The 22,604-nt window shown below is 44.3% G+C and overlaps 1 protein-coding gene across 1 annotated transcript in view; it reads left to right on the plus strand.

Moving 5' to 3' along the window:
- Positions 1 to 9,061: 9,061 nt before the first annotated feature.
- LOC115544259 (latent-transforming growth factor beta-binding protein 2-like) overlaps positions 9,062 to 22,604 on the plus strand; it is a 93,046-nt gene continuing 79,503 nt past the window's right edge. Inside the window, 2 exon segments of the mRNA XM_030357122.1 lie at positions 9,062 to 10,176; positions 12,591 to 12,664. Coding sequence (XP_030212982.1) covers positions 9,656 to 10,176; positions 12,591 to 12,664 — 595 coding nt within the window. The 5' untranslated portion in view covers positions 9,062 to 9,655.

A 22,604-nucleotide genomic window follows, 5' to 3' on the forward strand; every position in this document is an offset into this window, starting at 1 on the left:
CTACGTGGAAACGAGTTCACCCGAAGATTTGTACGTAATTGTGTTTATGTTGTTGCCGACTACTCACTGACGCATGTATTTATTACCAAAATAAACACAATTCATTTTTTTGTCTATTTTGCTGAGTAGCACAAGTTAATTGCATAATTTGAGCTGTTATTGAAATGAACTTGACTGTAGTCTGTCTATTTGAGATGAAATGTCCCTCAGCCACTCACACATGTGGTTGCCTCAAAATGCTTACAGAGCAAATTCTTGAGTCTGTCTCCACGAAGCGCTCAACTTCAATTCTTTAGTATTGACACACTGATCAAATACATGGATGAGGCTCCTTGCTGTGAGTCACGTCTATATTTGAAGGTTAGTCGGATGGAAAAATCTGTTGCCTGGAGGCTCTGGAACATGGAAAATATTAGCAGGATGAACACAATGACAGACTCGCTGCTCGGATCCTTTCTAGGTAGCGTTTGTCTTCCCTGTTCATTCATTAAACAGGGCACTGCTGACAATCAGTGTTGATATTTGACAGTCCTGAACTTGACTAGTATGAATGAATGTAACAGAAAATTGGAAACAATGCAGTAGTGGATATATTAGTTTCTACATGACCTATAACTGTCTTTTATGGTAACTTTCACGTTTTTTTTAATGAAAATCCAATCCTTTCTGCATTAAACATACAAAAATAAATAATATTAACCATGAATATTCCTGTTTACATCGTTCAACAATGTAAAGCTGCATTACTTACGACCCGGTCAGCCCGGTCACAATCCCCTTGATTGATACGAACAATTGGACATTTTATGTAGAAATACATCTGCTTCTGATGCTAATGAAAAAAAGTTATTACAGCAACCCGAGGAAGAATTATGGGGTGTATGGGTGCGAAACTAAAGAGGAGACAGGGGTGAGTCTAAGGACAGCCTCTTGGTTACTTCATAACTTGCGCAAACACGCGCCGGTGCACAGTGGGACCCTGATCCCTCTCACCCTCCATCCTGTCCATCTGATAACACCAGGTTCATTAGTGATGAACCGCTCTGGCAGCAGGGTGTGGTCAAGGGATCAGCTTGGTGGTTGCCAGGGGCAACCTGACCCAGCGCTACACAGCTGTAAGTAGTTAGAGTTAATTACCAGCCTGATAGAAGCACTGAGGTGTGACATCTCCCTCGCTCACTCTTCTCACTCTCTTATTCTCTCTCTCTCTCTCTCTCTCTCTTGGCTCACTCTCTGTCTCTCTCTTGGATCACTCTCTCACACTTCTTTGTCTATCTCTGAGAGCATAAGACACTGTACCTATCACTAGTGTCTCGACAGTTTGTCATGGGACTTGGAACCAGAAGGATGGATTGGCTTTAGGTTTTAACAAAGGCAATAGGATAAGGTGCCTAGAGGATCTTGTTTCCAACTTCAAAAACCACCGTCTGCCTGTGGGCATCCTTCAGCAAGATTCCAAACCCTAACCCCTACCTGTCAATGCATGAGATGAACCTAAAACATGTAACCAAATCTCTTTGGATGAAGGTATCTAAATGACTTAAGAGTAACATCACAACCATTTAAAATGGACACTGAACACACTGAGCAGTTCAACTCCCCCCCCCAAAAAGTGATTCTTCATGCCCGAGTCTCCCTCATTCATCATAATGTTCCCCTGGCCTGCAGGAGCCTGGCTCTGTGGTTCCCAGCCTCACACGGAGCCACCGGTCTCATGCTACATCCCTGCAGGCTTCTGGCACTCGGGGGGTCGGGGGGGTGGGGGGGGGGGGGGGGGGGGGGGGGGACTGACGACTGTAAGTACTATGGTCCCCATGCCACGTGAAGTCATGAGGATCAGCAGGAAAAGTAAACTCACCTCTTCTGGCACTTAAGGCTGTTTAGCAGCACGTCTGTCTGCGGGCTTATTAAAACTTGGCTCCCTAATGACCGTTGGCCCTTGAAGCCCGCTGCGCGCTCAGTGTCGCGGCAGACCCACCGGGGCCTCTCTTCCTGCTTCCTATGGAGCGCACGGCCTGTCCGGACGACCGGGCTACCGCAGCACCCGGCCTGGAATGCTGACGTTATGCATGTATACACGTCTTTAAGTGTGGGGGTCCTGTCTGTCACCTGCACCAGTGCTTCACGAAAAGCCTGACGTGTAAGACGTGGCAGAAGGCCATGAATGAGTGAATTTACCAGGGGCATCCGTGTCTGGGCCCCAGGCGCCATATACTTGTGTATAGACGACAGGTCCACTCCGGTGAGAGCGGCGTCCTCCCTCTTCTTCATCTAGTCACACTCTTTCTTCTTCTTCCGCAACGTGGAGCAACACGGCCATAAAAAAGGTTTCATTGATTACCACGCTCGAGGGGGACAGAAAGAGCGTGTCTGTGACACCGCCGCTGCTGCTGACCTATTGACCTCAGGGGGCCGCAGGGTTCCCCGTCTCGCTCCCCCCCCACCCACCCCCGCTAATTGTAGTGTTGTTACGATTTGTTCCTTCTTTCATTTTAAATTGCTTTCAAAATACCTAACCTGAGGATGGGGCGCTGAGCAGAGCATTCCAAGGTTATATTCTCTAAATGGGGCTAGGTTTAATGGCTCAAGGAATAACACAGTTATCATACTTAATCGTTAGCTATGCCGGCCGAATTGACCCTGTGCAGGGGGTCAAATCGATCATGACTTGCTGGCAGGACTTCCCTGTTCATTGGGAGCAGTGTGACGACAATTTCTCATTGGCATGACTCTTGGTGAAAACACACAATAAACCTCGGTTTGCCACCTAACCAGGCATGAGGCTCTTCCAGCAGTGACAAGGGTTAGCATCACAAAGATGATAGAAAATAAGGGTTTGTTTTCCCTCTGGGGCGAATTCATTTGTGAATTCAACAGTTTAACCTCAGAGGAACCTGGTGGCTAGACTACAAACTATTAACGCATGCCTAATTCTCGAGCTGTGTTGTTGAAGAAGTCGCGTGTCATCAATGACTCAGTCCCGAGTGAGTCAAGAGCGGGCAATGTGTGTACGGACTCATCCATTCCCAGAAGAGAGTTTGTAAACGCACATTACTCAGCCCGAGCATGGCCTTAACACCAAAAACAACCCAGACCAGGAATCCATCCTTCTTTTTTTTAGAGGGGCCGTCTGACAACTATGAAATGGTCGGGCTTTGGGGTGAAAAGTACGGCAGGAACCAACAGATGGTGATTCATAACCGAGCACGTGTTTTCGGTCCCAGTACATCACAATTACTGTCAGACGTGGGCCCGGGCTTCAGTTGACAGTACGGAGAGTAAACTGTAATTTGGTGCTGGGGCTCCGCTACCAATGCGTTGTGCCCGCGAGTGCTTATGATACAGAACGCCCCCCTGAGGGTATGTTGTTGGCTTCTTGGAAAACAAGCCAGGTTGAGGAGTGACTTTAGAGGAAATCTTTGGGAAACCAATACATCAGAGTTAGAGGGAATGGGAGGGGAGGGGGGCGGTGTACCTTGGAGGAATGTAGCTGATGATATACTGAAATGTGAAAGAACAGCTTCACACTCGCATCTCATTTCACGGGACACCTCATTTTGGTGGAGCGTTTGCACTACTAGGTGAAAAATAGTAACTTTTTCCCAGAATAAGGAGTAATGGTCTTTTACATCCCCAGCCTAAAATAAGAAAAATACAATTTCCTTCATACGGTCTCTGCGGCCTTCATTAAAACTCAATGAAAACTAAGAGGAAATAGTCTCCATGTAGTTTCCCTAAAGCGGTGGAAACTAAAAATAAACACATATACTTATTTGAAACAGTGAGACTTTCAATTATTTTTCTTAATTCAATCATTCCATTATACACAGCAGCAGTTACTTTGTTTGCATGAACTTGGTTAGAATGATGTAGTATAGGAAAGGCGTTTTACAGCGCCAGGCGGTTGGCACCATCCAAGCGCGGCCTTGTTCCCGCTCCACTCGTATAAAGTATGCTGTCTAATCGTCCTGGTGTATCCCTCCTACCGTCAGTTATTAGCTAAAGCATTTATGGAGCTGTGGTGGTGAAGGATGCCATCGGTTGCTATAAGAACTCTTCCCAGTTCTTGGAATGGCCTTGGAGCCATGGAAGGGAGGTGCAGGCCAACCAGAGCTGCAGAGCAGAACAACAGGCTAGGTGAGGGCATGCAGGGACTGGGCTAATAGCTTGGCGAGCGCGGCATGGTCTTCAGGTCGCTTCGGGTCCAAAGTACTGAGGCTAGCGCTTCTTAAAAAACCTGCTGATCTGGAGGCGGAGAAGTGCTGAAAAAACGGAAACATAGAAGAACCAAAAACAAAAAGGAAAGGAAAGTAGTTGAGCGCAGAGGAAATGTGTGCTTTATCACACGTCTTATTTCACCCCATCACCTCCTTTCCTCAATTGTAGATTCACCTTCAAGGGGAAAAAGCCAAAACGAGTCCTCCTGTCACTAGGTCTTCAGACTTCCTAAAGGGCAGACTCCAGAGTCTCCTTCCCAGCACACAGTTATTTACTAGTGGCTACTAATGCTCTTCTGATTTACGATGGGTCAGGATTTTATGTACGTTTGATGGTCTCAGGGTGAGTCGGGCTAATGAATGAAAGCGCCTAGACTTGGCCCACGACTGGGAAAATGCTTGTAGCTCGGAGAATTTACAGCAGGGTCTTATTTCACCTAATTGGCAAACAGCACAATCCACCCTTTGAATCTTCTCCAACAATATTTTCTACACCGTGCAATGACATTATTCCCAATCTTTTCCTCAAGATGGTCCCTTCAGTAAATTACAACTAAAGACTACCCATGCAGATATAAAAGAGAGGGAACTGGGGACTACCGCACTGCATGGTGATCTGGTGAGATTACACTCCCTTAATGGAGATCAAATATACATTTTTTGACTCGCCTGATAATAAATAATAGTGAGGATGTCTTTCAACAGTTTATATTCCAGTGCTACCTTAAACAACAGGTCTTATCCAGGTTGTATTCCATGGATGCAATTCTTAACCATAATGCTACACACACACAACCATGGTTAAAGCAGGGTTTCCCATATCTGGGAGGGTGGGTAATTCTAGGTCTAGGAATTATTGCAGGTAAGCTCCCCAATGTTAACAGAAGTATGCGAAAGACTTTGAGCTCTTCTCCCACGAATCATCCAGCTGCCCAATCACATGGGAATGAAGACCATGTAATTATCCACATTTCATTCTCCAACTATCAAAACTGCCAGTAAAAAGGCTGCGATGATCATCACACGTACACACACACACGCACACTCTCACACACACACACACACACACACACACACACACACACACACACACACACACACACACACACACACACACACGCACACAAACACACACACACATACTAATAAAACACTCAGGAAAGAAATATAATTTTGTGTGCTGTGTTGTGTTTCTTTTAGGCCTCTGGTATCTGGTTTTGCATTCCACAGTGTTAGACATAAAATATCTAATAAGTATCATATCAGACACACAAGTGTAGTATGTTAGGGCTGTTCCTCTTTTCGAAAGGGAATGAAGGAGTTATTTGGAACAGGAAGTTTTAAGCTCAATTTAATAACCTTTCCTGGTATGTAAGGAGTTTTGTATGTTCCTCGGGGCTAAATCACATAAGAGTTAGAAGAGAGAACGCTTTGTTAACCACTTTGTAACCTTACAACTTACACTTAGTGCTACCAAGTGAAAGAGCCAATCCTTCATCTCTGCAATAATTATGGCCGCATTTTAGGCTAATTCAATTTAGAACCAAGAAGCATCGCCAAATAGTTCTGGAGAAAAATTAAAATGTGCAACATTTGGACCAAACCCCCCTCCTGCAGTTATTGAAGGAGGGTTCAGATATTGTTCAGATAATATTAACAAGTTCAGATATTGTTTTCACAGCAATATGCGGTCAATGTCTCCCGTGGCTGATCGGGTTACGTCAATCATCTCGGTGCAGAAACACACAAAGCTAGCGTTTGCGGACCCCACATTGAAAACAGTAATCACGAAAAGCAGAGTACAAGAGCCCGTCTTGAATAAAGCCCATATGACCCCTTCCACGACCTTGGATTGGCAGCACCTCCTTCATAGAGGCTGGGAAAGACCCCGGTTGGCCTCGAAAGCCATTAAAGACTGAGCTGGACCACTGCTAATAAGCACCAGTCGTCCACCTCCATCTTTAACTTGTTCCTTATGGCTCCTTCCTCCTTGCTCATTTTGTTCCACGTACATATTTGACTCTCATCAAATAGAGGTTTCATTGAGATCTTCAAGGAGAAACAGGAATGAATAAGCGACATCAGTAAAGCATAATGCTAATTCAGACTCCTGCCGAGAGTGTTTTCGGGGCCAAAGCATACGTCATTGATTTTTACCGAATATGTTTTGTATTCCGTCCTCCGTGGTTGTCCGGATTCTGTCCGCTGCCCAGTCTGAACAATATCAGCCTTATGTTCGCAGCCGGGCAGCAGGGAATTGAGCCCAGCATATTGATGCTAATGGCAAAAGGTAGCTTGTGAAAAAGACTGACCTTCCCAGTTGGTTGCTTTCCATTCAGAGTAACCACAAGGGACTTGTTCACATGGAACGCTTACCATTCTGCGGCCAAAGCGTAGAATGTGCTCTTGATCGTTTTTTTTAAGTAATGAGGGTCTGACAATCTGGGTGTAATGATACCGTTTGGCTTTCTAATGAATGCACTTGACCTCTAACCTCCCAGGCACCACTCAACGCAGTCCATGGCGATGATGTCGTCAGTCTTTGTGAACTCGACTAAGTGGATGTAAATGTGTTCTCGGCAGGGAAAACCATCTAACATGGAGTGCGTGGAGAGATTTTTCTCCCTTAAAACAACTGACTTCAAGACGTCACACTTGCAACTTACCTGTCCGAGACATAATGTGTTTCCATGATTCATGCTCCATGACGCAACTCCGTCTTTATTCAATGATAGTATTCTAGGAAGAGCATAAAGAAAACAACCTTTTGACTTTCATTCCCTCATGCATGAGGACATGCACAAACCCATGCATGCTCTCTCTACCCTCTCTCTCCTTCTCTCTCTCTCTCTCTCCCACAAACACACACACACAAACACAGGCTACAGCCACGTGTAATTAAACGAATCGTCAGGAATTTGATATTTGTTTGTTTGTTGATATTGCCCGGTTCTTTGCAGGAAGCACTGCTGTGAAACCAAGTTTTAATTTGGCGCTGCATTAGGAATATAATAGGAGTGGCTTAGTTGTTGTGCCAGACTTTTCAAAAGACTCTTTGTGTGAAATGCTGATACATAGCCAGAGACATCCTCCTGGTTTGCTTCCCAGAGTCTCACCAGATGCGGAGCATTGTGTCAAATTGGGTCGCGTGAAGTCCTAGCTTCATAACGTGGCTGGCTACCCGACATATCCACTGCACGCACGCATGCGATACGTGCCTTAACTAATCAAACTAATTCACAAACATACTTAAGTTAAGTATAGCAGGGGGACACTCAAAGCCTAGCCCCTTTAGACTTGTTTCAGATTGCTACATAGCAAGAGTAAATCCCCCCCCCCTCCCCCCCCCCCCCCCCCACACACACACCCTCATCACTGTTAAAGTCACTGGTATCAACTAACCAGGAATGGGAGAGTGAGAATGCAGAATGTACCAAAGCCCTTTTCAAGACAACAGTAAGGAATGCCCTCTATAACTGAGACCAGCCCGGGCCCCGCCAACCTGGGGTATAGAATGAACCCATTGGACGGTCCATAAGACAATTGCATCCCCTCCCCCTTCTCATTATATTTCTGATGGACTGTGGGACCAATGTAATCAGCTGTGGCATACTGCCCAGGCCTTGACCAACACTACACTCGATATACGATTTCCTTTGAAGGTCCAAGAGGGGAAAGGAGAGAGAGAGAGAGAGAGAGAGAGAGAGAGAGAGAGAGAGAGAGAGAGAGAGAGAGAGTGAGAGAGTAAAGAAGGGCTTTCTTTGAAAAGTAGGTCCCACACACAGACACGCGACAATATACGTAGGTTGAACCTCAAAGTCTTCCTCGGCGAAGCCTGATGGAAGTGGGATGATATTCTGCCCAACAATAACCCCTAATTAAATTGTAATTAGCCGTGCTGTAGCAAGCGGCCAGGGCCACAGACTCACCGCCATATCCGCTGATGTGTGTGTTGGACAGCCCAACAACGAGTGTTGACAGTTCTGGCTGCGGGGGGACCAGTCTGATGACAGAGTGGAGTGCATCTCTGTGGCTGGAAGCGGAGAGCCAACCCCTCACTGGGCTGCTTGAGATCTTATGGGAGAGAAGAGGGGGGGAAAAAACGTGTTGTTTCCAGACAGGGATGTGGGAAAGTGATGATGCTGCATGGAGGAGAGAGGAAGATGAATGGGATTTGTTATGTAACTAAACCAGTTTTTGCAAGGTTTCTGATTAGCGTTAACCGTGAGCTTCCCATAAAGTTTACGAGTTACTACTGTTCACACAAACACTGTAAACCACGAAACGCCTGTTATGCATCGGAATACCCATAGCTGCAATAACGCAATAGTTGACTGGAAAAGTAGGCTAATTACCCAAGCAAGCATATGCACCGAATGTTGAAAGGGAAGTGCTTGATGAGGTTTACAGTCATGTTTTATTGTCGGGATGACGAATCTGCAGCTGCGATGCAGTCGTTAATTACAAACATCATAGGCCTACCAGCAAACGCAAATATAAATAAAATTTCATGCAAAAGTTCAAATTGCGTCAATGGGTGCCTTCTGTAATCCAACATTTTACAAGCGTGCAACGGAATCGATTAAAATGTCCAAGTCGAGGCGAGTCATTTATCTGGAAGTGAAAGCACGCATGAGCAGTTGGAGGAGTGTGTGTGTGTGTGTGTGTGTGTGTGTGTGTGTGTGTGGTGTGTGTGTGTGTGTGTGTGTGTGTGTGTGTGTGTGTGTGTGTGTGGTGTGTGTGTGTGTGTGTGTGTGTGTGTGTGTGTGTGTGTGCGCGCGCGGTAGTAAATAAAGCAACAACAAGTGGGAGTTTCTTCGCGTAAGCGCGAAGAAACTCCCACTTGTCGGTAGTGTGTAGCGAGCGCAACCCTTAACAGCGATTCCCGGTAACTTCGCATCCAAGGAGGTGGCGGTCACATCCATGGCATCGAGATTCAAACCCTGCATCTCAAACCCTGCCTCTGATCCCATCGGGTGGTTAGCCTAGTCGTCTTGCCTCACGAGCCTCAGTTGTGTTTCTCTCTCTCTCTGCTGACCGTTTTCCCGGTTAAACCAAAAACAATACTGTGTATTTGGATTAAGTAGAATACCGGTGACCTTTATTGGTTTTATTTTTATTTTGTCCAGAGCGGGAAAAGGCTTTCTTAACTTGGCGCGCGTGCTGTCCCCTTTATGAGACGCATGCTAATCAAGTCATCCCGCGCGAGCCTCACCTGACGTGATGATGATGAAGAGCGGTCCAGACGTCGTGCGGTCTCGCGAGGGGATGCCTGCTTGCTGAAGTTTTGGAACAGTTGGGAAAGGGTTGGAACAGTTGGGAACAGTTCTTCGCACATTTTTTTGTGGAGGGGGTTGTAAACAATTCAGCGTCTTTCTTTTCTTTTGAAAAGCGGTCCCATTTTCGAGCGGTGGTTTCCATAACATTCGCAGTCCAAGATGGACCGCGTTGGCGTCACGTTGTTGATGCTTCTGTCACTGGCGCTGATGCGACTGAGTGACAGCGAGAGACAAGAATCGACTGGAGGTACGAACGATGGTGCGAGCCCCGGGGCGCTCGTTCGGGACCCGCAGTCAAGAGTGAGAAGTCAAGGCCATTTAGCAAAGCGAAACGAAGACAGCATGTCCTCCACTAGTAGTAACCTTAACGTTTACGTTAACGTTAGCGAAACTTCATCCGAATCGCTCCCAAGGCACCCTGCGCGCAGGACTCCGGGGAACGAGCACGAGCCCGAGCGCGCATCGCTTCTTCCACGAGGTAGTAGTAGAAGCAGCAGACACGCGCCCATGATCAAACCGCTTTCCCCTCACGGGAAGGACCATTCCTCCCGGGACGGCTCGGCTCCTGCTCCGCGAGACAGCGCGCCCCGCGCCGCGAGACAGGTCGCCCCCCATTCATCCCAGTACAGGTCCCGCGTCAACCACAGGCAGGCCAGCAGGCACACAAGACGGCTTGCTGGGTAAGAACAGGATGACCCAGTGGACGTTTGTCTGATGTCTAGAGATACAACAACTCTATTAAGTGCTTTAAAATGTTTAGAATTTGTTGGTAGACGTGTTGTATTGTTCAATCGAAAAACTTCCAAGTTAAATTACTTCCATGTCATAAATAACCCCAACTTCCCGCATAATGTAAAGTGACCCGTGTAGTATTGGCTCGAAGACGAAGTCACTGTAATTTTGCTATTGGTTTTACAAGATGCCCACTAGCCCAGTTTCAAAATCCGTGGCTGAGTCCAACAGATTATCCCCGGGACAACTTCCAGAGTTAAAGCCTAACAACAGCACCCGAATAATGCAACACTTTTCACAATGACGTAACTCATGAAATAGCCAGAATTGTATGCATAGATGCATTCAACCATATCCCCATATTCCTCCATCCTCATATTTTCATTCAATGAGAGCATACAGTAGTTAATGACCTGGACTTATAGCCTACGTTTGAAATAATGCCGGACGACAATTTGCTGCAGGTGTCTTTACCAAAGCACTGAAGTGGAAATGGGATATTGATTGGTTTAATCCGATCCCTCGAGCCAAATGAAAATGCTCGCTTTAAAGTCTATGTTAAGCCATATGTTCCGTATTGAGTCTGATTTGAGATTCATAGGCCTTTATTTTTTATTTGTGGATCACATTTGGGTTAGCAGTTCACATGGAAGGCATTTATTTTGAAAACGTGAGTAAGTTTATAGGTCCAATATTTAGTCAGCTGTCCTTTCAGGGCTGCAAGGGCGATTCAAGAATATTTAAATTGAAACTCTGCGATGTTGACCTCTTGCTTCCCCCTCCCTTTTCATTGAACATCCTGACGGGTTAACGTCAATCTGTGGTTGGCAACTTGAATGCAAATCTTTATAACTATGAGTATATTCCGATGTATACTGTATGTGTATAGCATGCATGATACAGGCATGTGTTATAAAAGTATTCATAACACAAGAGTATTCTGTCATACAAAACTAAGAAATGTTCCATCATCCTGATGTACTATATTTACTGTGGTGTAGTGTGAATCCATTTTTTTACCTTCAAAAATGGTGCTGAAAAAATTGCATTATTTCAGTTCAAAACAGAATAAAGATGGTATCACATACATCTTTAGGAACACCTACCTCCCGGTTATTTGCAATGTGTTTTGAAACACCCTCCAATGCATTAGCTTATGGTGAATCATCTGCTGCTTGTTAATGGGAGTGTGCTGGGGACACATTTCCTCTCGGAGTTCCCACTCGTTCATTTACGACAGCCTGAGGGGCTGGCAGCGCGCTCCGTTCACCTTTCTTTCCATTCTTTCCATTGGATGCTGGGAGCTCCAGAAACAAGGAAGGTGTATGGTTTTTTTCTTTGGAGGAAGTTTTTCTGCTTTCAGTATTGTTCATGCTGAATGCCCACATTTTATCTGGGAATAAAGAAAGAAAGATGTGAACAAATTATCTGACATTATAATTAGTCTTCACCCTCTAATGTTGGCAACCTCAAACCTTGAACAAATTGGGCTGCACAATAACAGCTCCAGTTCTGGTTGTGTATCTTTTGATGTAGTAGCGCTGTGACAACATTAAGCCACAAGCTGGTGTGATGTGTTGGATTTATGCAGCGCTGAGGCTGCCAAGGAAGGGCCTCTGTGACCTCATGTCATTCCAGCCACTCTTCAATCCACTTTTATTTGCACTCAGGTCAAAGAGTCAATACGTGTTAGAATCTCCCATCAGCGGGAATCAGACTCACCAACCGTAATACCTTGTGAGCAGCTAATGACATATAGATTTATGCCAGCACTAGCACTTACCCCCAGTTTGGATTCACTTTCCCCCTCAAGTAGCCCCTTGTATTCCGGTATCCCTCCCCCCACGGACCGTGAAATCAACTTGCAACACAATTATGGGTAAAAAAAATACATGTAATTGAATCAATTGTTTTTTTCAATCTATATGCGTATCACAGTCACAGGGTGTTTAGGGCCTTGCCTTTCTCTGATTATCCCTGCATGGCGGAGGCAACCTTGTAATTGTTATCACATTGGTGTTCCCTGCTGGGAGAGCAGCGACGTGTGGGCCCGTCCGTGGGCAGATCGGCTTTCAGGGTATACCCCAAGAATGATATTGAATCAAATGCACTTAGGGCCAAACCTCTGAGGTGTTGGTTCTGAGGGTCAGACCGCATCAGATCAGCGTGCAGCTAAAACAGTCTCTTAAAAAACACAGAATGCAAGGGATTGAAGCCATCTGTTATGTTAGGAGGTCACTGCTCGCACTTTGGTAATATGACGATATGTTATACGTTGAGCAAGTTAACCCAAAGCAATATTGTGTTTGTTTATCTCCACTCATGATGTGTGTTGTATAACTGTGTCTCTTCTCCTGGGCAGGCCTAATGTGTGTGGAGGTCAGCAGTGTTGCTCTGGATGGGCCCTCGCCCCAGGAACCAACCGCTGTATAAAACGTGAGTACAATCATCCTCTGTCAAGCTCCAACACGGCAGTCAATTTTTTCGGTGCATGTGTTGTTTTTTTCTCTCTGTTGCACACGCTTTTGTTGTCTCTTAAACTCTGCGCATGTAGCAAACACTTGGAAGAGGTCTGGAAGCAATTCAGCCAAACCAGAATAGAGAGACACCTCACTGGGTTGGTGGAGCCCGTCGTGACTCATAAAGAAAGCAGAACGTTGAAGCCTTAAAACACAGGATAGTCGAGGAAATGGCTGTAGTGTAATGCAGAGTTGCCCTGGGGAAAATCCTCCCATGGTGTTATTGCCCTGGAGTCATATTTTGCTCAGTTCATGTGAGATCCTAGCAGGGTAATGACCAACTCTTAGCACTTGGCTCTCTTCCTCCTTTAACAAGTAGAGCCCTTCATTACGGGTGGAACTGTTGCCTTTTTTATTTGACCACAGCAATACGAGAGACCTTAATTGCCACTTAATTAAAAGTGGGAATGGCGTAAATGAATAATTGGGCACTTTTTAAGAGTGCAGCCTCAAGAAAGCTTAAAAAGGGATCTCTTAGTGAGGGCTTCTGTATTTGGAAGCTGTGTAGGGGGTCTAAACCAGCTGTGATTTAAATTGCCTACTTTATATGTAGAATGTGTGTACACTTATGCACACACTGAGGTCAAAGCTCTATTTGCTGACGACTGCATGATCCATTAAATGTTGTTGACTACCGTATTTTGTTGCATACTGAAATAACACGTTAGAATCTGAGCTATTTAAACAATCCTTTCTTTTTACGAGCTTGGCATTTGAAACCCACACTGCCACTGGCGGTATGGTGCAGATAAGTGCTTCTCTCTTTAGCTTTCAGTGCCTTTCTGTGTGTGTGCCTATCTCATGGACACAACAAAACCCAGGCCGAAACAGACCGAGAAAGTTCTGATACACTACACATAGAAACATTAGCTTTAGCTTTAGCTGAAACATCAAGCCCCTCAACCGAAAGGACTTTATCGCCCATGCCAACTGATGTGGCATGGGTGATAAAGTGGTCCTGGCGACCTTCTCCTTACATGTGTTATACCCGGCCAGGGCTCGCAGCCTTCTGCTTTCACACGAGTCCCAGGAAAAGACACCCTTACTAATGTGTGTAAATTACACATAACATGCAGTAGTTTGCCAAATACTTTGGCTGGGCCAGAAGGTAACAGGTCCTATCTAACGTAGCTTTGTTAAACAGAACACATCTGAGGAGCATGCCGCTCCTCAATCCAACCATCTGGAGCCTCTTACTGCACATGGCCTCCGCCCGGTTTTACTGTGGTCTCATCAGCTGAGTAAATCCTCTGTCCGACTCCTGGAGCCCCAGGGTTAACCAGGTGCCACCCAAGACCCTCACCATGACTCAGAGGATACCTCTGACACGGTAGACCACCACAGAGATCCAAATATCCACACAATCCCGTTCACTGTCCAGACCCCAGCGCCAGGCAGGTTTATAAGGTCATGGCGGCATGAGCAAACTTGTTTATGGTGCTGAGCGAGGGTGGGGGGGGGGGGGGGGGGGGGGGGGGGGGGAGTGAGAGGAAGAAACCTGTTGACTGGGGAGTGAGAAACACATCAATGCCTGGGAAATTCCTCATGAAAGGATTTAAGTAACGTCTAGTATGAAAAGTGTCAGCTGCAGACTTCACCAACAACGCTGGATTAAGTGTCAGGGCTGAGTTATGGCTCTACTAACAATACTGCCTTGTTCGATTAGGTTGAACAAATATGTGACAGGAATTGGTTTGCAAGTGGTGCGGGGTGCACAGTATTTAGCAATGTGTTTATGGAGGTCTGTGTCTGGGTCACTTGTTGGACTGGTTCACAGATTGTTTTCTGGCTCTCTGACGTCTAATGGGTTTCGCCATGCCGTGGTGTGTCTGGTGCAGACTCTCCCTGTGCTCTTTCCACCCTCAGGACGGATGCTTTCCAGACTTGTTGATCTGTATATTCAAGGAAATTCTTTGTGTTGGAGATACATGACGTTTGTTTGATAGAACGACTTGAAATACAGATGATAGAACAACTGTGTCTTGTTTATTTGTTTTTCCGTTGAGGTTCGCCCAACTTAATTTGAGCAGAAGGGAGGGAAGGGTGGCGACCATGATGACCTGTACAAATGTTGTCACTTGGTGGGTAGACAAATATTTTCAAGTAAATAAGTTGTGGTCAACCAAATAAAAGCTAAATGGCATATGATCACTAGCGGTTAGGATCGTGTTAGTCTGGTTTGGGGATTGCCAGCAGCTGTAGCAAATAACCTTGTTGATGGACGTGTAAAGGTTGACTGCACTAGACCTGCAGTCTGTCGTCGACACATTGAAGGCGTTGCTGCTCGGCTGTGTTGTTTGGGTTTTGGCCATGCGACGGAACCAAACAGAACGCTTAACATGGAAGAATGTTTTCTCTGAAATTCTTATGGTTATGTTTGCTGTGTCTATGTCTGCTGAGGTCAAACACTTGATGTAACTATTCAAACAGTATGGCTCTGAAGATGGTGGTGGTGGGTGTATTTCTTCCGTACCCACTGTTTATTGGTAGGATAAATATTTTAAGTAATTAGGTGAATGTATTCAGTAATGTATGCTGACGATTATATTATAAACGATTTTATGTAAAATGCTAGCGAATGACAATCCACTTTGTTGTGGATTGTCGTTCGTGGAGTCAGTATGGTTTAGTCATACTATGATATTATTCGTTTTTGGTGGTTTATTGGGAATCTTATTAAACTACATTACCAATACCTGTATTTGAGAACCAAGATACATGTTCTTTCTTCAGATGAATATATATATTTGGATCATATTCGACAATTTATGTATTGTCATCGATTCAAGTATTAAAAAGTAGCTAAACAACATCCACACATGTTGTGTTATATGGTTAAGAACAGTTCCTAGGTATTAAACAAGCGCATTGGTATGGCCCAAGTCTCCCAAAGTCACTAATTATCAGCGTCACCTAGGAATCGTAGGTTCTCCCTACAAGGTACCTTGTAGGGGTGTAACGGTACACAAAAGTCACAGTTCGGTACGTACCTCGGTTTTGAAGTGATGTTACGGTACAGGACGGTATGGTTCATAGTTAAGGGGAACATTTAAAAAAAATGCTTGTTTGTCAACAACGGAGAATGGCCGTAGATCAGCAGCAATGAAAAGAGATAGACTTGGCTATGGCCTTTGCTTTTCTGAATTCCCAGACAGGGGTTGTTGAAATAGTGTCGTGAGCTGGTTTTTTTTTCACATTAACGATGATAGTAACACCTTGACGGTGCCTTTTCAAATGTGTGTGCATGTTAAAGTGCTGTACGTAGACACGGAGAGCCCTCTCGTTAGCCGGAGAGCCTGTCGGAGACCCTCTCCGTAGCTTACGTGCGCATCCAATATTTGTTTATCTATCCATCGACGCAACGGAGACGGCAAGGGCTGTGATTGGTCCTCTAACAAAATTATTTCCGAAATCACTTCTCCGATTTGACTCTGCACCTTATTTACTTTGCACATGAAGGACCAATAAAACACCAAATAAGATTTGAAAAGCTTGGACATTTATTTACAACACTACTTACATGGTTTGTAGTCAACATATAAGATCGAACTGCATTGCGTATCCGACATCCCAACGGAGAAATGCGAATGCTCGACGGTTCGCATCGCAGAACAAGCCTCTACATTTGCCATAATAACACCATGTACGCCACATTTAAGCACCGCGGTCCGCCTCCGTAACCACCCAGAAGTGCCTGTTCCGTGACGGTTCGATACAAATACGTGTCATCAAATTGTTACACCCCTAGTACCTTCTAACAAAAAGGTGCATACCCTACTACACAGAAAATATATATTTCAACAGAGGTCTAATTCCCAACAGCACAAACGGCAGCTGGCTTTCATCTGCAGCGCTCGTAAAATCCCAGATTTTTTTGGGGGGCTGAAAATCAATGTAACCACACTGTACATCACAACATTCTCGCAAAGCTATACTGCACTTATCACACATGGCAACATGATGCAAGCATAGGCAACACTGGGAGCATGACCCCGGAGAAGGCACGCACGTGGCTCTTGATTGAAGCCCATTGCAGACTCTGAGAGAGCAGATGAAGGGTGCATCATTCACAAGGAGGAATAAAGTCATTTTCAGTCTCTCAAGCGGTCATTGACTGACAGAGTTAAACGCTATAGAGAGCGAAGTTTCTTTTTGATTGTCTTCCAGTTTTCTTTGGCCCGTTGTGCTGCCCAGAGCCTCATCCAATCCCTAAAATAACTTCTCAGAATGGCTGCCCCTTTCTCCCTAACTTGCAGCAATGCAAGCTAAGGCTTGCCTCCTTTCTAAACAACAGTAATGAGGTTTAGGCTGTGCCTTCAGTTATATCCTATTACCAGGGGTGATTAGTTTACTCTTTGAGTATTCACCATGCACCACAACATTTGAAAGTGACCTAATTTTACATAAGAAAAGTACATACAGTTTAAAAAATATAACAACAGATTGATTCCTTCGATTGGTTTCATTCTCCTTTCAACTCTACATGTTTAACCAACGTTTTCAATTGTCCATTTTACCAAGACAGGAAAAGGGTTGGGATCACTCAAGCTTTGGTGTTTGGTGTGAGATAGAGTACACATTACAAAACCTTCATCTAACTTCAACATGTGTCTCGCAGCTGGTACAGGATCTGTGAGCATTTTGTCGGCTCCGAATCAGCACCTAGGAAAGGCTTCCATCATCGTGTAATGGATCCAAGGTGCTACATTTCTGCTTTTTGATAACCTTTCCCATCTAGCAGAAAATAAAACAACCAAAACATGTGTAACAAATTGGAGTTCTTTTTTGGGGGGGATTTCGGCTGTCGTTACCTTACAGCTGTTTATTACCCTGCTCCAATCGTGTAACAATGTCATAGGAATATGGAACAGGATTGATGGCAAGCTCATGGCATAGTGATATCAAAGCTCAGTAGCAAGGGGCATTTTATTCATACAGGTCATATAGTCTCTGTTCTCCATTTACCATTGAATAATCTCTAATGATGTTTCAACTCAAGGTGCTATAGTTAACTATGCCCTACATGCGTTTGCAGTAGTTTAGAAGAGGTATAAAGAAACATTCTGTTTCTCAGGTGTTTTTAAGTCGATCCTTATCCTCTGCATTGTTGGTGGTATTGTTGAGTCATGGTTGGAGGGAGCTATTGACGGCCATGTGCTGTGTATATGAAGCATGTGAGTATGTTATGGTGCCAGGGGTCAGAGGTCGGGGTATTGCTCTTGCAGGCAGCTTGGAGAGATTTACGGGCCATTAGAGGAAGCCTGTAATCAATACACACCATTGTCCCAGAGTCCGTCATTACAGCAGACAACCGGCGGTTGGGTCTCAATTTGTCTTCTGGAACCAGGAGTGCTGCCTCCTCCGCTCCAGCTGTTGTGTTTGTGGGCTAAGACTCTCCGCCGCCACATGTTTTTCTAATTGCTACCATGGATGAGTGCGCATGAGTTACTGCTTTGACCCTACTGGTGCCTTCCTGTAGCGCAGCTCACCTGCTCACCTCGGTGCACGCAACCCACCGCTCTGGTTGTGACTAGGGGTGGGTATTGCCAAAGAAGTCACGATTCAATTCGTATCACGATTCACATGCCACGATGCGATTCTATCACGATGCATCGCGATACTTGAATTATTGCGATGCATTGCGATGCATTGCGAATTTTCACTGAACACTGTTAAAAAAAAATTAAGCCATTACCAGTGGCTGACTGGCTGTGTATGATCTGGATAGTGTGTTCAATTGATAACTCAAAGCAACTCAATTCATACATAGCTGTATTTATTGAAACGACTATTACTGAATACACTGACAAGAAGTGCTAAGGATCTATAAAACTTAAAATAACAAAATAAGGATAATCAGTGCCGTTTACATGGCCTCAGTGGTCCTTTAAACCAATGAAATGAAAACATTCAAACATTTCCCCTTTTGGAAGTAGCTGCCATTATAACAACAATATTATTTCATAAACATAAGAGGACAAACTGATGCCACAAAAAGTGAATAGGCTTTATAAAACTATATAAAAAAAATAAATAAATAAAAAATTAAATTATTCATTTTTTTAAATTAATAATCGATTCTTGGCGTCAACAATCAATGCAGTAGATCGTGAAAATTAGAATCGCGATGCATCGTCATGACGATTATTTGGCACACCCCTAGTTGTGACGCGACGCAGCGCTTGTTACCGACTGACAAACCGGAGCTTAAAAACACACATTCTTGAGTGTCATGCGGCCTGATTGTTTATATTGATTTTGCAACTCATGTAATGATGCATCATGTAAGGAGAGGGGAGGGAGGGGAGGGGTAGAGCTGTCAAGAACTCTCTCAACGGTGACTCTCTCGGAGGAGATTTGCAAGACCGGACTTCACCGACAGTTCCAGAGCAACAACTTCAGTGACCCCTCCTTTCCCTCCGGTCACACACTCATTCAACCATATCCATATAATATATATTATCACCCCTCCAGCCTCAGGCCATGGGGAAGCTGTTGGGCTCATAGGGACAGGGTTTGTGGATTTTTGGTGAATGCAAGAAGTCAGCTTTACAAGTTGTGGGCAAACGCAGTACCCCACCATGTTACTCATTTGAAGCTGAATGTAGGAGTTTGGGGGCGCAGTAGAGGCACAGTATAGCATGGCTAAAATGTACACAGTTGCATGGGTCAGCTGTAACTCAACCAAAGCTCACAGATATTAGATTAGTGAAACTATTGGCTGGCACTTTATATGAAGGAAACTAGGGATGTCCGATATTGGCTTTTTTGCCGATATCCGATATGCGATATTGTCCAACTCTAAATTTTCGATTCCGATATCAGCCGATACCGATGTCGATATTTGGGTTATTTTTCCTCAAACCTAATTTAAGTAACATTACATATCGCCTGTTGTGGAATTAACACAACATGCTTAATGTTATTGTGATGCCCCACTGGATGCATTCTTGAATGCAACAAGGCTTTCCAAATGTTAACATTGTCTGTGCAAAATAAGAAAAATACTTCAACTTAATTTAAGGGAAAAGTGCCATGTTTATTTTATTATTTTTAATGGTCTCAGACAACAGTTTGGATTACACTCTCCCTGAGATAATCTTGACAATGCCCACAACAAATAGGGCAAACTTGACTTCACAAATGATAAAACATTTTACCTGAACAACTATGTGCAACATAGCAGTATGTTTCTTTAACTAAAACTCAATAACCTTAATTGAATAAATGCACAAATATTAGTCAATTACAATGTGCACTGTACTGCACAATTTTGAAAACATTTATTTGAGCTATAAAAAAAAAAAAAAATCGGTTTTAAGGCAAAAAAAAATCCGATACCGATATTGACAGATATTACATTTTTATGCTAATATCGGGCCGATAATATCGGTGGGCCGATAATATCGGACATCTCTAAAGGAAACCCACACAGTGGAAAAATGCTAATGTGTTACAGTGGCACCCTCGTTTTGTTTTTGGTTGAAAGTTGTACCCTCAAAAGATTTGCCACAAAGAAAAAAGAAAGAATGTCAAATGGTAAGAGGATATTTTGGTCTTCTGGTCAACCTCCAAAGTCCTGCTTTTCAATTTTTGGTAGGCATGCTTTAAAGTGGTAATATTTCTTAAACAACTGTAACCGTTGCATAAATTAGGTCAGCTCCAACCATGCATAAATCAAATAAGATGCCTTTACATAGGAGCAATAACCACATGGAAGCAGTTGCATTACCTGGTCATTAATCCAAATCCTACCCATTAAGGGCATCAGCCAGATGCTACTACTATCTACATTAACTAAATCTCAGTGTTTACTCATATATTAAATCACAAAATGAGGCTACGAGTGGGGCTAGGGAGTTCACACATTCACTTCAATGAATGTTAACTGGAGTACAAACACATCCGATTGGCTGTTCTCTGGCAGAAGCTTTGGATAATTAGATATCCGTTCTTCTACTCAACTTTCTGCCTCTCTGTTACCGATTTCTGAAAGGTCCCTCGGTCAAATCTTGTGTCATATCCCCCTGAACTCCCCAGCATGGCTCCCCATTCCTCCAAATCTCATAATGGAGCATAACCTGCCCTCTCTCCACTCGAGAAGATCCCGATTAGACCGTCATTATTATTTTCGAAAAGGGTTTTAATATCTGGTTAGCTCGGGCAGGACTGTTGACCTGCGTAACTGAAGATTTTAATACGTGTTTAAGTTATGTGAACTATTTGGTTTCAATTCGCCCCTGGCCGGATAAAAAGGTTGTAAAAGTCTGATGGGTTGGATTACATAGAGGCAAGGAGAGAAAGGGGAGGTATCTCTGGTGAATTGTAATGGAATAAAGACTACCACTTAGATCGGAATAAGGGCTTAGTGCGCTGATGTTATGAAGAGTGGGTGGTTTTCTGTTATAAACACAGTCCCAATCCTGGAATTACAGGTAACTCCATTCCATGGGGGAAACACAACACAGCTCCATGTGTGGTTTTATGTATGATAAACTTGCATGCATAGCAGTGGCGGCTGGTGGTTTTTAAAGTGAGGGAGGAAGGACTGCGCGCTTGGTTGCCATTGGCCTGCTTGCACTGTTGGTGTATGGTGGCATAAGAATGTGAGACTCGAGTTGTTTCAGGGTGTTTTGGTGAACTACAAAATAGCAGGGAGGGAGTTATGTGAACAAAATGTATACAAAGCCACCAGTGGCATCACTGTAATTTGAGAAGGAAAGGATGCAAAGCATATTAGTCAAATCAGGCCTACTATTGATTTGTAAAAGTAAATAAAATAATCTGGGCCTATTATTGGGCCTATTTTTGCCCTCACTGACTGAAGTTATTTAGCTATGTTTATTTTCAGTTACAATTGCTTGTAATGCTACCAGTAAGTCATGCGTACCTAGCAAACCATGTAGCACTCACAACACTGACGTTGCCATTACTTCTGATGACCTTGATTTTGGGAAGTGGTCTACCTCTTTCTGAATGAATGGAATGGTTTTTGTAATAAGACGTTAACAATGTCCTCCGTTTCCAATGTTTCCATTGTGCATTTAGGATCTAGCTATCGCAGATTTCACTTACTCTGCGTCTCTCAGACTGAGCACCGCGGCAATGCAGACCGGGTTTGTTTTCGACAGCGTTGCCAGATTGGGCAGATTTCCCCCCAATGATAATTTTTCCAGCCTAACATGGTTAAAAGTAGCCCAATTGGGTGGGAAATCGGACCAATCTGGCAACACTGCTCAACATCCAGGGATCCTGCTTATTGGTTCATAGCGCAGACGGATAGATTTTTGCGCGAATCAGACCCCTCAAGGTCCCACCCACTCAGAGGAGGATTTTCCTCCTCTCTCCCATTGAAACCCATGTTATCCACCGGCCGCCAGTACTTTCGGGAAAATGAATGGGAGTGGACGGCGGCGGAGGGAGGACGTTCCTCCCTGAAGTAATTGTCAATAGGCGATAGGGGGTGCTAATGTCCCTTTACCCAGGGAAACGAACATTATATATTCAAAGGCAATAAAGTAGTCATATTTAAGGGCATTAATTCATTACAATAGTCGGGGCAATCTAAATTTTTTATTCTCAACAATGTTAGGGAGGATCTTCCTCCCTCTCCTCAATGGAGAAGCCTCCACTGATGCATAGTCAATATGGGATTGGGATAACACCAATGTCAATGTTCTCGTCATTTAATGGATATTTATTGTTTTTAAGGTCTTTTCTTCGGCTGCCATGGGCTTTTTGGTGTAGATGTTTTCGGTTTTTCTGCGATGATGTCCAATGACTACTTAAAGTTACCTTGCTACAACAATTATCCGCCTTTCCATTTGTTTTCTCAAACACTTTTTTCTAATTCTGTG

Source organism: Gadus morhua, chromosome 5 (genome assembly GCF_902167405.1).
Source record: "Gadus morhua chromosome 5, gadMor3.0, whole genome shotgun sequence".
Classification (NCBI taxonomy): Eukaryota; Metazoa; Chordata; class Actinopteri; order Gadiformes; family Gadidae; genus Gadus; species Gadus morhua.